This window comes from Notamacropus eugenii, chromosome 2 (genome assembly GCF_028372415.1).
Source record: "Notamacropus eugenii isolate mMacEug1 chromosome 2, mMacEug1.pri_v2, whole genome shotgun sequence".
NCBI classification, from domain to species: domain Eukaryota; kingdom Metazoa; phylum Chordata; class Mammalia; order Diprotodontia; family Macropodidae; genus Notamacropus; species Notamacropus eugenii.
In genome coordinates this window covers 31,133,078-31,145,868 of record NC_092873.1, presented here as the reverse complement: position 1 = coordinate 31,145,868, position 12,791 = coordinate 31,133,078, and the positions used below count along the sequence as shown (strand labels likewise).

Genomic DNA, 12,791 nt, shown 5'->3' with positions numbered 1-12,791 from the left:
CCACAACAATCCCATTGGAGTAAGTGCTATCAACATCCCCATCTTAAGAGTTGAGAAAGCCGAGGCAGACAGAGGTTTAAGGCTTAGTGCTCTAAGTTCCTAAAGACAGATTTGAACTCTGGTGTCAGACTCCAGATAATTCTCAGTGGGGCAATCCTCACAGCAGCCTGTGTGTGTCTGCTTGGAGCTTCATAGCCAGCTGCTCCTTGGCCTGCAGCTCCTTCTTAAATTCACTCACTCCCGAGGTGGTAGCTTTGAAATGATAGAGGTTGTATATGGCTTTGACATTGGGTGCTGTTGCCTGTGGCAGGGGAAGGTAAGAGTCAGGCTAAGAAGCCTATTAAATTTCATTTTTTGTGCAATGAACAGACAAATAAGTAGAGCTTTTTACTTCTGGTGTAGACTGAAGGACCTTTCAACAGTACTCCTTGAAAGGCTTAGAAAGGCTTTGGCACTACCATCTCTGTAATATGTATTTCTAGATCTGGCAATGGTCAAGCCTACATGGCCTCTGGTGAGGGCTGGTCTGAGATTCAGAGGCAGCAGAAGCAGTCACATTCACCCACATCCATCTGAGCACCCACATACCTGCTCCTTGAGGCTTTGAACATTGGCTTTCTCAGTCTTCAGTGTCCTCTGCAAGCCCTGAATAAACAGGCTGATTTTCAGGTCTTCCTCTTCTTTTTTTCGGCAAACCTGCAGTGGACCTAGACCACAGGAAGGAAGTGGTGCGGCACATTGTCCTGTCAAGTGTCTGGGAAATCACAATCAGTGTAAAAACAAGAACTCTGTTGGATGACAGCACTGCCATGGCAGGAGACCTTAGGGTGGGGACTGTATGCTCTCCTAGGCACTGGCTACCTAGACCCTGGACATTTCAATGTGCCACTTAAAAGCAAGCCACAGCATTCTGAGTTTCTGTGCAGAGACTAAGATGCTTTCCCAGAGAAACTAGGTAAAAATGGATGACATAGCCTGGTGGATGGAGAGACTTTAGTACTACTTTTTAGCTTTCTCAAGCAGGAGTGGTCTGTAGTGGATTCCCTGGCCAAGTCCCTGAGAAGTGCAGTATGGAAGATGGGTGTGAAGTCAAAATGGCTGAGGACAAAGAAGGACCTGTGGAAGCTCCCCCAAATACCCCATAAAATACCTGTAAAAATGAGTAAACAAATTCTAAAGCTGAAGAAACTAAAAAACAACAGAGTTGCAGCCCAAGACAGTCTGGAAAGCCACCAGGAAAGGTCTATCGTACCAGGTTCAGACTGGCACACAGCCCTGCATGGACAGCATGGCGAGGCAGGGACAGGATCCAGAATAGCCTTCAGGGAACCACCAGCAGCAGTATTTCCCAGATAGCTCAATCCACAAACACCAATGACAGTTTCAAAGGTCAGTGAGAGAGCTCCTTCACCAAGGAGAAAGGAATGTGGAGTGCTTTAAAAAGCAGAATTAGCCTAATGGAAAAGGAGGTTCAAAAGCTCACTGAAGAAAATAGTTGTATAATAATTAGAATGGAGCAAACATTAAAAGGAATGATTTTATGGGAAACCAAGAAAGTACAAAACAAAAGAAAAGAATGAAAAAATTGTAGATAACTGTGAAATATCTCACTGGAAAAACAACTGACCTGGACAATAGATCCAGGAGAGATAATTTAAAATTTGTGGGAATACCTGAAAGCTATGAACAAAAAAGGAGCCTAGACATCATCTTTCATGGAATTATCAAGGAAAACTACCCTGATATTCTGGAACCAAAGGGTGAAATAAAAATTGAAAGAAACCACCAATCACCTCCTGGAAGAGATCTGAAAAGAGAAACTCCTAGGAATACTGTAGCCAAATTTCAGAGTTCCCAAGTCAAGGAGAGACTATTGCAAGCAACTAGAAAGAAACAATTTGAATATTTTGGAAATACAATCAAGATAACAGAAGATATTACAGCTTCAACATTAAGGGACCAAAGGCCTTGGAATATGATATTTCAGAATTCAAGGGAACTAGGATTAAAACCAAAGATCACCTAATGAACAAAACTGAGGATAATACTTCAGTGGAAAAAAGTGGTTATTCAACGAAATAGAGGATTTTCAAGCATTTTTGATGAAAACATCAGAGATGAAGAGGAAATTTGACTTTCAAGCACAAGAATCAAGAGAAAGAAGCTAAGGTAAATAGGAAAGAGATATCACAAGGCAGTTTCTAAAATTCAGCTGTTTACATTTCTACATGCAAAAATAATATTTGTAACTCTTGAGACTTTTGCCAGTATTTGTGTAGTTGAACGGATTGTACCAGACATACACACGAAGACATACAGAGACAAACACACACGCACACACACTGAGACATATATACATATTTAGATAGATAGATATATGGAGTGAGAGATTACAGGATGACTTGCATAAGAAGGGATGATATCTAAAAAATAAAACAGCTGAGAGAGGAATATATTGGGAGGATAAAGAGAGAAATAAAATGGGGAAAATTATCTCATCAAAGATGCAAAAAAAGTTTTTTCAATGGATGAGAAAAGGGAGGAAGAGAGAGGGAAAAGGGAAGCTTACCCTCTTTACATTAAGCTTAAGGAAGGAATAATATGCTCACTCAATTTGGTATGAAAATCTATCTTCCACTATAGGAAAGTAGGCGAGAAGTGGGGTGTGGGGCGATGATAGAAAGGAGGGTAAATGAGAGGACGGGGGTATGTGGGGGGATGGTAAAAAGTAGGGCAAATGGGAGGAGGGAATAATTAGAAGAAAACACTTTTGGATAAGGACAAGGTCAGAAGAGAGAATAGAATAAACGGGGGCAGGATAGATGGAAGGAAATACAGTTAGTCTTACACAGCACGACTATTGTGGAAGTCTTTTGCAAAGCTACACATATAGCCTATATTGAATTGTTTTCCTCCTCAGTGTGGATGGGTGGGGAGGGAGGAAGAGAAAGTAGTTGGGATTCAAAGTTTTAGGAACGAATGTTGAGAACTGGTTTTGCATATAACTGGGAAATAAGAAATACAGTTAATGGGAGACAGAAATCTATCTTACCCTACCAGAAAAGACAGAAGATGAGGGTAAGGGAAGGGAGGGGATATAATAGAAGTGAGGGCATATTGAGGGAAGGGGTAATCAGAATGCAAAGCATTATGGGGTGGGAGGAGCTGAGAGATGGGGAGAAAATTTCGAACTCAAAATATTGTGGAAATGAATGTTGACAACTAAAAATAAATAAATAAGCGTTTTTTTTTTTTTAAAAGTGCGGTACTATTGTTCCCAGAAGAAACTTTCAAACCAAGGAGCTAAGGAATGACCCTCAGCAATGGTTGAGACAATAGCAACCTCTTCCGTTCTAAGTAACCCCCCCCCCCCAAAAAAAAGAAATATAGAAACAAACCCATTAGTCAGTGCTTTTGTTGATGTACTCCTAGACAATAAAGCTGTACCTTAAGAAAACCTTTTTGAGTAAAATAACCAAATATACTATAACCTTATGAAACCAGGAAAAATGTTCACATTTTCACTGTGGAAATTCTGTTTGCACAAGGAGAGATGGGAAGAAATAGTCATTTTACTTATGCCTCACTGTCAAAGTCTTCCCTTTCTAACTCTTCCTAAAGAAAGATGTGTATTGATTTGAAGATCCAGGAGAAGCAACCCACTAGCATAAGGCTTCACATACCTGCACGTTCAGCTGTGCTAAATCTGCTACCCTCTTGATTGATTCCATTACCAAGATATTGTGGTTTCCTGAAGGGCTGCATTGGCCTCTCCCAAAATGTTCACCTTATCTTGCCCTTGATGTAACTCCAGAGAAAACTTCTGAAATGCATTCTACAGGCGCTGTATTTGCTTTCTGAAGCCTCTTGGTTCTTGGAGCTGGGAAAAATCACAATTCAAAGGCTCACTGTGACCTGAACTGGTTTGGGACTTTAGGGAGTAAAATATTTTCATGGACATTTATCACTCAGAATAGTGTTCAAGGAAATAGACCACACCAATAGAACACGTTACAGATGTACAGAAGTTGTATCAGTAGAGTTCTGCTCAACACAATACCAGACAATAGTCAGCAGTGCTAAAGCATGAGATGAGTGCACAAGGTCCCATGAAACCAGCTTCACAAAACCCAATTACTGACCAATATATTACTGCAGTCCCCACAGTCACCAGCCCATCTTTCCTGCCATTCCCCACACTCCATCCCTGAAGCATCCCTTAACTTCTCCCCCACGAAAAAACAGAGAGAAGCACCTCATCTTCCAGATTGTTGAATTTCTTCTGGTACTTTTCCAGCCTGGCCTGCAGCTCCTCATGGTCAGTCTGCAGCTCGCTGAGGGTCTGCTCCCGGATATGCAGTTTCCTGGACCAGGATGAGCTGTTTCATGAGTTCCAGGGGCTTCTGCTACTGGGCATCCAACTACAGCTCTCGCTGAGGCATAGTCACCTTTCCCTGTGGGAAATCAACTCCATAAGCCACCTTCATCCAACACAACAACTCTAGTGTTCACTTGCCCTTTTTTGGGCTGCCATTTGATTGATAATCATTTAATATCATGTGAACCTCAATAAGGGGCAGAGCCTGAACTAATCAACTAGGGGTAGCCACTTGGCCTCACAGATATCTCTTCTCTGCTCTCTGAGTAAACTCCCACAATGCCTCTTACTGTGTCAATAAGGCAAGATGAAGAAGACCAGGGCATTCTTCTATTAATGACTACCAAGGACAAGGCTCCTCACCAAAAGGCACTATCTTAAATACATATTCCTTGGACATATGTTATGTCATGTTCATGGTAAAGAAAACATAGATATCCTAGGTCATATTCCAATTAATTGCTTGTCAACTCTCTTGTCTTACTGTATTTACCACCCACTCAATTAAGAAAATTCTTTTGCATATTATGGTTTAACATTTATGGAAATCACAAATTGGAGTCCTGCATCAGGATTATTTTAGCATGTGTTAAAGCCTTCTCATTCTTTAGAGCACAAAATCAGAATTCACATTCCTGGTCCTCATACATGCATGTTCGCTAGCTTTGGCCAGCCTGAAGGGAAGGAACAATGGAAATTAAATGCTACCAAGGCACTTTGCCTCTTTTAACCTAATTTTCAGGAAAACCAAGTTTAATACACAAACCAAAAACAGAGAAATGCTTGAGTGCTTACTATCATGTCATATGAGTACACATCTCATACAAAATTGTTTGGTTATCTCACACTAGATCTGTGGTCTTGTTAGTGTAGAGAATTGCATGTATGTGAGCTAGGTCCAGCTCACTGGGAATGTGTATTACAGAATTTTCTGGGGAATATAGCAATGAAGTGACTTCCTCAAGGGCACACAACCAGGAAGTGTCTGAGGTAGGATGTGAACTTAGGTATTCCTGGGGCAGCTTGGTTGCAATGTATAGAGTCCTGGACTTGGCGTAATAAATGTTCTGTCCACACACAGGCCTACCAGAAGCTGACACCCACATGTAAAGGGATTTCTTCTCTTTCTCCTGACACCATGAGGACACAGGTGGACCCAAAGGATTGTGCGCATGACACCTGCACTACGTGAACAAGCCAGCTTCCAGTCATACTTCTTTGGTGCTGATCTGTAGGGCAGCTGCTTTCCACTTTTCTACACTATTGCCCTATATGTTTTCAGGCTATGGAGTCTGTTGTGCTCTCTGCACTGCAGCCATCTATCAACATTGGCAGAATACTGCTATTGACAAAGGGCTCTTTGGTTCAGGGAGAAAAGGTCCCACAAATCAACCAATGACGTCTAAAGGAATTAAAATTAAGTAGTTAGGTAAAGGAATGCACTGGGAGAAAGGGAAAGGGAAAGGCACAATGAAGTAAATTGCCTCACAACAGAGATTCAAGAACGAGGTTTTACAGTCAAAAGGAAGATTGGGGAGGTGGCAAAACCTTTATTTTAAACCTTCACCTTGAACCTTATTCTCCTCTGAACTGGCTCAGGCAAGGAATAGCATAACAAGGAATAACTCAGTTAGGTATAGAAATCCATTTCACACTATTGGAAAATAGGAGGGGAAAGGGATAGGAGAAGAAGGAGAGAGAGAGGTGGAGGCAGGAATCAGAAGCATATCGTGTTCAAGGAGGGATAAATGTGATACAGGCTCCTGGAACCTTGGTTATAAAAAGGTGAAGAGATCTTTTGGTGTTACAGAAAACACTGGACTAGGTGGTGATGGGGAGATGGACACAGTCTATCTATAAAGCCTGAGTGCTGGGGAAGAGAAAGTTCATAATTTGTTATATTTGGAAAGTTCTCAGGGAAACCCTTATCTGGTGGAGAGATTTTGAAAATCATACAAGATTTGGTACTTTGACATTTGGCACTGCAGTGCCACAAAAGAGGAAACTGATTTTGAAGAAAAAAAATTTTTGATGGAAGAACAAGAAAAGCATCCTTCAGAAATGTTCATTTAGCTGTATTGGGGTCACCAAACAGGAGAAATAGCGTACACTTCTTTAAGAAAAATGAGGGTATAAATGGTGAATGAAAATTACAATTGTGTCAAGATGAAGTTTGTAGCAGAATTGACCGAAGATAGAGGATTTCTACATAAAGACAGCCAAGAAGTTCCTCAGTTGAAGATGACTTGGATGAACATGCAGATCTGATGATGTCTCCCCCACCCCCTAGACTGCTGTATGAGATGAGACTTCTAAATGTGCAATTTATTGTTTATCTTTTTCTGTTGGGTCTCTGTATCTGTCCTTACCAAAGCGACTGCTCCCTTTGATTTGTGTATGGGTTGATCAACCTCTTCCCTTTCCTCATTTGTATATTTGTTCAAAATAATCTATACTTACTTAAAGAGGAGATGGATGAAAGGAAGAATGTGTATAGTAGAGTGAGGGAGCATTCATCAGAATGGAGATAGATGTGGAAACAAGATTTGAATAAATAAAAGAGGATGGATTGGGAGGAATGAGTACAATTTTTCTTTCCACAGACCTTATGTACTATACGGAATGAAACCAAAGTGATCCAGGCCAGAGAGTGTTTTGACTTGCAAAGAAATGCAGGAAAATAAAGTGATTGTAGAAGATACTATCAACAACAATTAGTACTAGATTATTTTCTAGCAGAGGAAGAGGGAAATTTGAGATATATCACGATGATATTTGTTTCCCTAAGTTCAGAAGAGCCACCAGTAGAATGGGAGACATAAGGAAGGAGTTATGTTTCATAGAGAAGATTACAGGCAAAGCATGGGTCCAACTGGTTTGGAACTTGTTTTGACGTTGGAAGGCAGCTAAGTAGAATAAACATGAAGTATAGCTTGGAATTCTCATGAGTATGAAGCTTACAAATATTGACTTCTCCTCCTCTAGGAAAGGTAAATGTCCATTTTCATGGTCATACATAACTTGTGGCAGAAGGGGGAACATGGTACTCGAAATTGTACATCCTGCACTACCCAGTCAATGGGGAGATAGGGGAGGATCTTTATAGTCAGGTAAAGGTTTTTAAGGCTTACTTTTGTTTCTGGAGGGTGCTATCTTCACCCCTCCAGAGTGGGAATAAGTTATTTCTCATGTTCCTGCCTCAGAAACAGGTGTTTGGCTGAAGTCAGAAGTCTTTCATTATCCCTGGGCCCAAATTTCAGCTACCCTTACCTAGCCTCTCCCTCCATTGTCTTATTTCCAGGGAACCTTCAGCTACTTCCCATTCTTCATGCTATCAACATGCTTTTCTCTTGGTTTCTGCTGTCTTGACGCTACTCACCGAAATTACTGGTCACTCCCTTCAAGACCTCCCCTAAACCCCTCCTCCACTCACCTGAAACTACTTGACCATGCCTAGATCCCTATCACAGTCTTTCTGAACATAAGATCCAACTTGTGTCCATGATAGTGAAGGAATATTTCATATCCCTTGAATAAAGTAAGTTCACTCTGTCCTTTTGGTGACCTCTCAAGGAATATAACATAGGTGAGTCAGCCATGTATTAATGTTTTGGGAACTAGCCACTCCTGGAACACATAGATAATACTTGGAAGATTTGGCTAATCCTCCCAGTATATGACTAATTAACTTATATCTTGTGACCCCTGTATGATATCTCCCTGATGGACAAACATCTGTATTCCCATGGCCATGTTCCCGACCAGCTTGGAACAGTGTGCGGAGCCGTTGGCAAAAAGCCGTCTTTGTCTAGGTCCCTATAAACTCTCCTTGCTTAGTGTAAGTTCTTGGAATCTCACCCACGGAGAGGACGCTCCCAATTCAGACCCTGAAAGCTGTATCCCGGGTCTCCCCAGGTGAGAAAATTCAGGTGTCGGTACTTTCCTGAATTGGTGATGTTTTTCTATTTCCTCTTATATCTATGTTAATATTGCTATAATTATATTGGTATTAGGCTATATTAATTATTTCTGCTATAGCTCTAAACTGTTCATGCATTTGCCTTTTCTGTAAATCAATAAATTATCCAGCTTCTTCTTCTCAAATGGGTCTTATTGTAGGTGCGAATCTGAACCATAAATTTCCTTAATCACACAGATAGTGCCCGGATTGCATCTGGGCCTTATCCGCAGGGCTCAGGTTCTAACTGCCCCACGTGTAAGTCACAAAGACACAGATTCCCAAGAAGTCTACTGCAAATGGGAGACCTATAATCATCTTTGTCTTTGACTGGCAAAGAAGGTTTGGTTCAATTTCTCCGGGAAGGACAGGGGTTGCTCTTTCAAGTTCCAAGCACCCCCAAACCTCAACGCAATGACTTGCCCAAGGTCATATAGCAAGGAAGAGCCCAGTGCAGGATTTCAACCTGGCTATTGTTGCTTTTACAATGAAAAGTTTCTAACAGCATTTACATCCTGCCTTAAGATTTCCACAGCACTTTCTGGAGCTCACCTCCTGCTTTCCTCCCCATATTCCTGGCACTTAGATGCTGTGAAAGTTTTTGAACATATTTTTCACTGACGTATTAGGAAATGGTGGCTCAGAGAGCTCAGGGGGCCCTGCCAGGCTGAAAGGGGGCGACAGACCCTCCCACATGGGAGGCTGCCTCGCTGCTTCTGGGCCATCTGAAGAGTAGCTGGCAGCCCTGGGCTGAAGTGGATCTCAGGGATGAAGGCAAGGGCCTCTGACGTGACCCCTGAGGCAAGGAGACAAGAAAAGCAGGAGTGTTCTTGTGATTCTGAGCACTCAGCTGTAGGCACGCTATTGTACTAAGGATGCTAGGCTGGGGCAGAAGGAAGGCAGATCACTGGGGCCTCCATGGTCTCACCTTATCTGTGTCCCCTGAGTGCCAAGGATGGAGGGCACTGGGCTAGGCGAGGTAGCTACTGTGTCCACCAATGCCATGGCACAATGCCCTAGTCCACTGTTCCCGGAAGTGAACGAGACAGCAGACCAGCAGAACGACAGACAAAGCACCCAGCAGCTCCCAGACCAGTGCTGGCCACTTTCCTGACCCCTTGTCCCACAAATTAGCCCCCCCCCACCTCGCCTCCCACCGTAACGCCCCCAAATTTCCCTTCTCCCACCACATCGTCACCCGGAAGCACACTGCCTCCCACTGAAGCTTACACTTCCACTCAGTCTCCGGCCCCCTTGGCAGCTTCAGGGTCACCAGCGTCCTTCAAGAGCCTCCATTCTGCCTCCTCGATGGATCGTGAAGACAAGTGAGGGCTCCCAGTGAGGAACAGGTAAGCAGCGAACGTTCCAAGTTCCCCAAGACACAGGCTCAACCTAGGCACTGGAATGCCAGTGCCTACAAGCCCTCAAGCCCCATCCCCTCAGTCCTGGTGAGATGGGACACAATTACTGACCTAATCAATCCTACCCCATGAATGGGTTACAGACAGTTCTGCCCAACCCAGTTCAATGGATTCCACTGAACCCACCCCAGTGTTCCCAGTCCACCATAACTACTAACCCCAGGGGCCTGGTCACACAGGAGCCTCCTTTCCCACCCCAGGGATCCCTCAGTCAACTGAGCCCCCAGTTGAATTCTCTAGGACCATCTAAGACAGGTCAGATCTGATCAGATTTTCCCATGTCCTAACCCTCCTAAGGCATGATGATGATCTCTATACACCCCACTTGAGTCCAACTTATTGAACCCATCAGGGGAACCAAGGGGTTCTGCAACAGCAGTATCCTCATCAGGAACACCACTATCATTAGACAAAGGTGCTGGAGGAGGAGAAGCTCACCTTTGGAAATGGGGACTCAGAGATGGTTCGCTGGCCAGATCTCTCAACCAGGGCTCTTCTTCTCTTTTCATTCCTTATGTATCCTGTACATAGCTTGCTTTGTATAGAGTTATTTGCATGGAGTCTCCTGTGTTAGAATGTGAGCTCCTTTCAGAGCTGGCAATGTCTTTGGCCTCTTTCTGTATTCCCAGTGCCTCACCCATTGCATGCTGGGCATCCTGATGCATATTTGGTCACTGGACCCAGAAAGTTCAGCAGGAGAAAGTGAGGTTGGTGAGGCTGTACAGCCTTCCCTCACTCAAAACAAAGTCAGCTGCAAGTCATGTCATCATTTCTCTGACGACATGGTCTTCTAAAACTAAGGACAAACACAGACCTGTGAGTAGATCTAGATGTCTTAATGGGGGTTCAACTAGCTGGGTACCTCAGCTCATCTTCTAGCTTTTGTTGACTCCTTCCGTCTCCTCTCCAAAGGAAGGTAAATTTGGATGGCCAGTGGGTCACTAGTTAACGTGATGTTAACAGAGCATATTTCTTTCTCTCTTCTTTCTTTCTTATTCTTTCTTTTTTCTTTTTCTTCCTTCTTTCTTTCCTTTCTTTCTTCATTTCTCTTTCTTTTTTCTTTCTTTCTGTCTCTCTTTCTGTCTGTCTTACTTTCTTTTTTTCTCTCCCTTCCTTCCTTCCTGCCTGCCTTCCTTCCTTCCTTCTCTCTGTCTCTGTCTGTCTGTCTCTGTCTCTCTCTCTCTCCAAACTTTAAACCAAGTGCCCTCATACATGGCACACCAATAAGTCCCTGCCCAAACTCCACTTAATATTTTTCTGAACTTTTCTGACAGAAGAGTGATTATCAGTAGTCACTTTTGCTGATTCCTTCCAGTGAGATTTACTCATTTTTTTTTCTTTTGCTCATTAAAGGGGCCATTCCTAGATTATTTCTTAAGGGGACCTATTCATTAAATGTGCATAACCACTCTCTGAGAGAGTCCCTGAATAGGACTTAGCAGAAAAGACCAAAATCTCCCATTGCATCCTGGCCAATCTCCAGTCATCATCATTAATGTCTGGTCACAGGATCCAGAAGACTTAGGAGGAAAAGCTGAGGCTGGTGACTTTGCACAGCCCTCCCTCATTCAAAACAGTGTCTAGTGCAAGTCATGTTATCATTTCTCTGTTGTCCTTCAGAGGCCTTGGAGTCCAAGTCTTTCAAAAACAAAGGACGACCACAACAGGTAGAGTTTCAATAAAAGCCCTGGTTGTGTGGAAGAAGGTGCAGTAGGACTGCCAAAGAGAGTGAGGGGAATTCTGTTTTAAAGGGCTTGATCCATGACTGGGCAAGTTGGGAGAGTACCAACCCTTGGTAGCATCTTTCGAGTTAGGTAGATTAATGTTTGATAGAATTCACTTGTGAATCCAGGTGATTCTGGGAGTTTCTCTTAGGGACCTCATTAAAAGCTTTTTCAATTTCTTTATTAAGATGGGACTAAGTATTTTATTTTCTCTTCTGTTGGTCCGGACAAATTACATTTTCGTAAATATTCACGTCTTCCTCTAAAATTATTTCATATATTGATATATAACATCTCCTTTAAATTGTTTTAACTTTACATTAATTAGTGATAAAGTGATGTTTGCATTTTGTTTTTTAGGTAATATTTATCTTGAAATATATCCATCTCCCTCCTAGAGACTTCCTTTAATATAAAAGATTCAAAAACGTATAGCACAACTAGCCTATACATCAAAAAGTTTTTACATTAAATGCATTATTTCATACTAAATTTAATACTAATATTTCATACTAATAATTATTTCATACACTTCAACATTCCAATGAAGGGAGGGAAATAAATTTCAATATCTATTCTAAATGAACAAGAAGGTCATTAGTATTTCACAGCATTCAGCTCAATTTGTATAGTAGTTCTTGACATTCACATTGTTAAATGATTGTGCACATGGTTTAAATGGTTCTTCATATGTCAGTTTCTATTGGAACCTATGTCTTCTCATATAAAGAAGGATGATCAAGGAGCATATGGACGCTGAGTTGGGGCATTTAGCTACATTCCTAGCCTAATTCCTCAGGCTTCCCAAAGAGGTTGAAGGCAAAGTCCTGGGTAGCTGAGTCCTTCAGTTAGGCTGAGCAGAGAAGAAGTGGAGATTGTGTCAGGGCAGTGGCTTACTCACGTGCTTAGAAAGTGCATGTCCTCCCTGTGAGTGCTTGCAGAATGTTTGTGTCTTCTAGGAAGGGGCTGGACACTGTCTGACGTTCTGTTGGCCCTTCTGTAGACACCAAGAAAGGGCTTGTGTCCCCTCCACCATCTGTTGGCATGGTGCTGGGAGCAGTGAAAGACAAGGCAGCTGAATTTGCCTCTGCTCCTGCCCGAGTATCCCATAATAGTATGGCCTTCCAAGGCTCACTAGATCCTTGGCTGACTGTGGGCTCTGCTGGATTCAAGGAACGTGGGAGGTTTACGGGACAAACAAGAGGATTTCTCAGGTGAAGCTGATATTTCTATGACAAAATCTACTGATCCTCTGGGTGTCTCAGATCTGAGCCCATTTGTGATCATGGCCGCAATGAGAAGTGTACCCC

At 42.6% G+C, this 12,791-nt stretch overlaps 1 protein-coding gene across 5 annotated transcripts in view; it reads right to left on the bottom strand.

The window, feature by feature from the left end:
* Positions 1-12,791, bottom strand: part of LOC140524856 (golgin subfamily A member 3-like) — a 65,119-nt gene that overhangs the window by 37,530 nt on the left and 14,798 nt on the right. For 2 of the 5 annotated variants that reach the window (XM_072639705.1, XM_072639710.1), the window contains exons 2-4: positions 4,256-4,454; positions 3,684-3,880; positions 589-707 (exon numbers count right to left, since the gene is read on the bottom strand). In XM_072639705.1, coding sequence (XP_072495806.1) covers positions 589-611 — 23 coding nt within the window. In that variant the 5' untranslated portion in view covers positions 612-707; positions 3,684-3,880; positions 4,256-4,454. Of the gene's footprint in view, positions 1-588; positions 708-3,683; positions 3,881-4,255; positions 4,455-8,888; positions 9,003-10,195; positions 10,323-12,791 lie in introns of those variants that run through there. The other 3 variants (XM_072639707.1, XM_072639706.1, XM_072639708.1) reach the window with 3 other exon arrangements.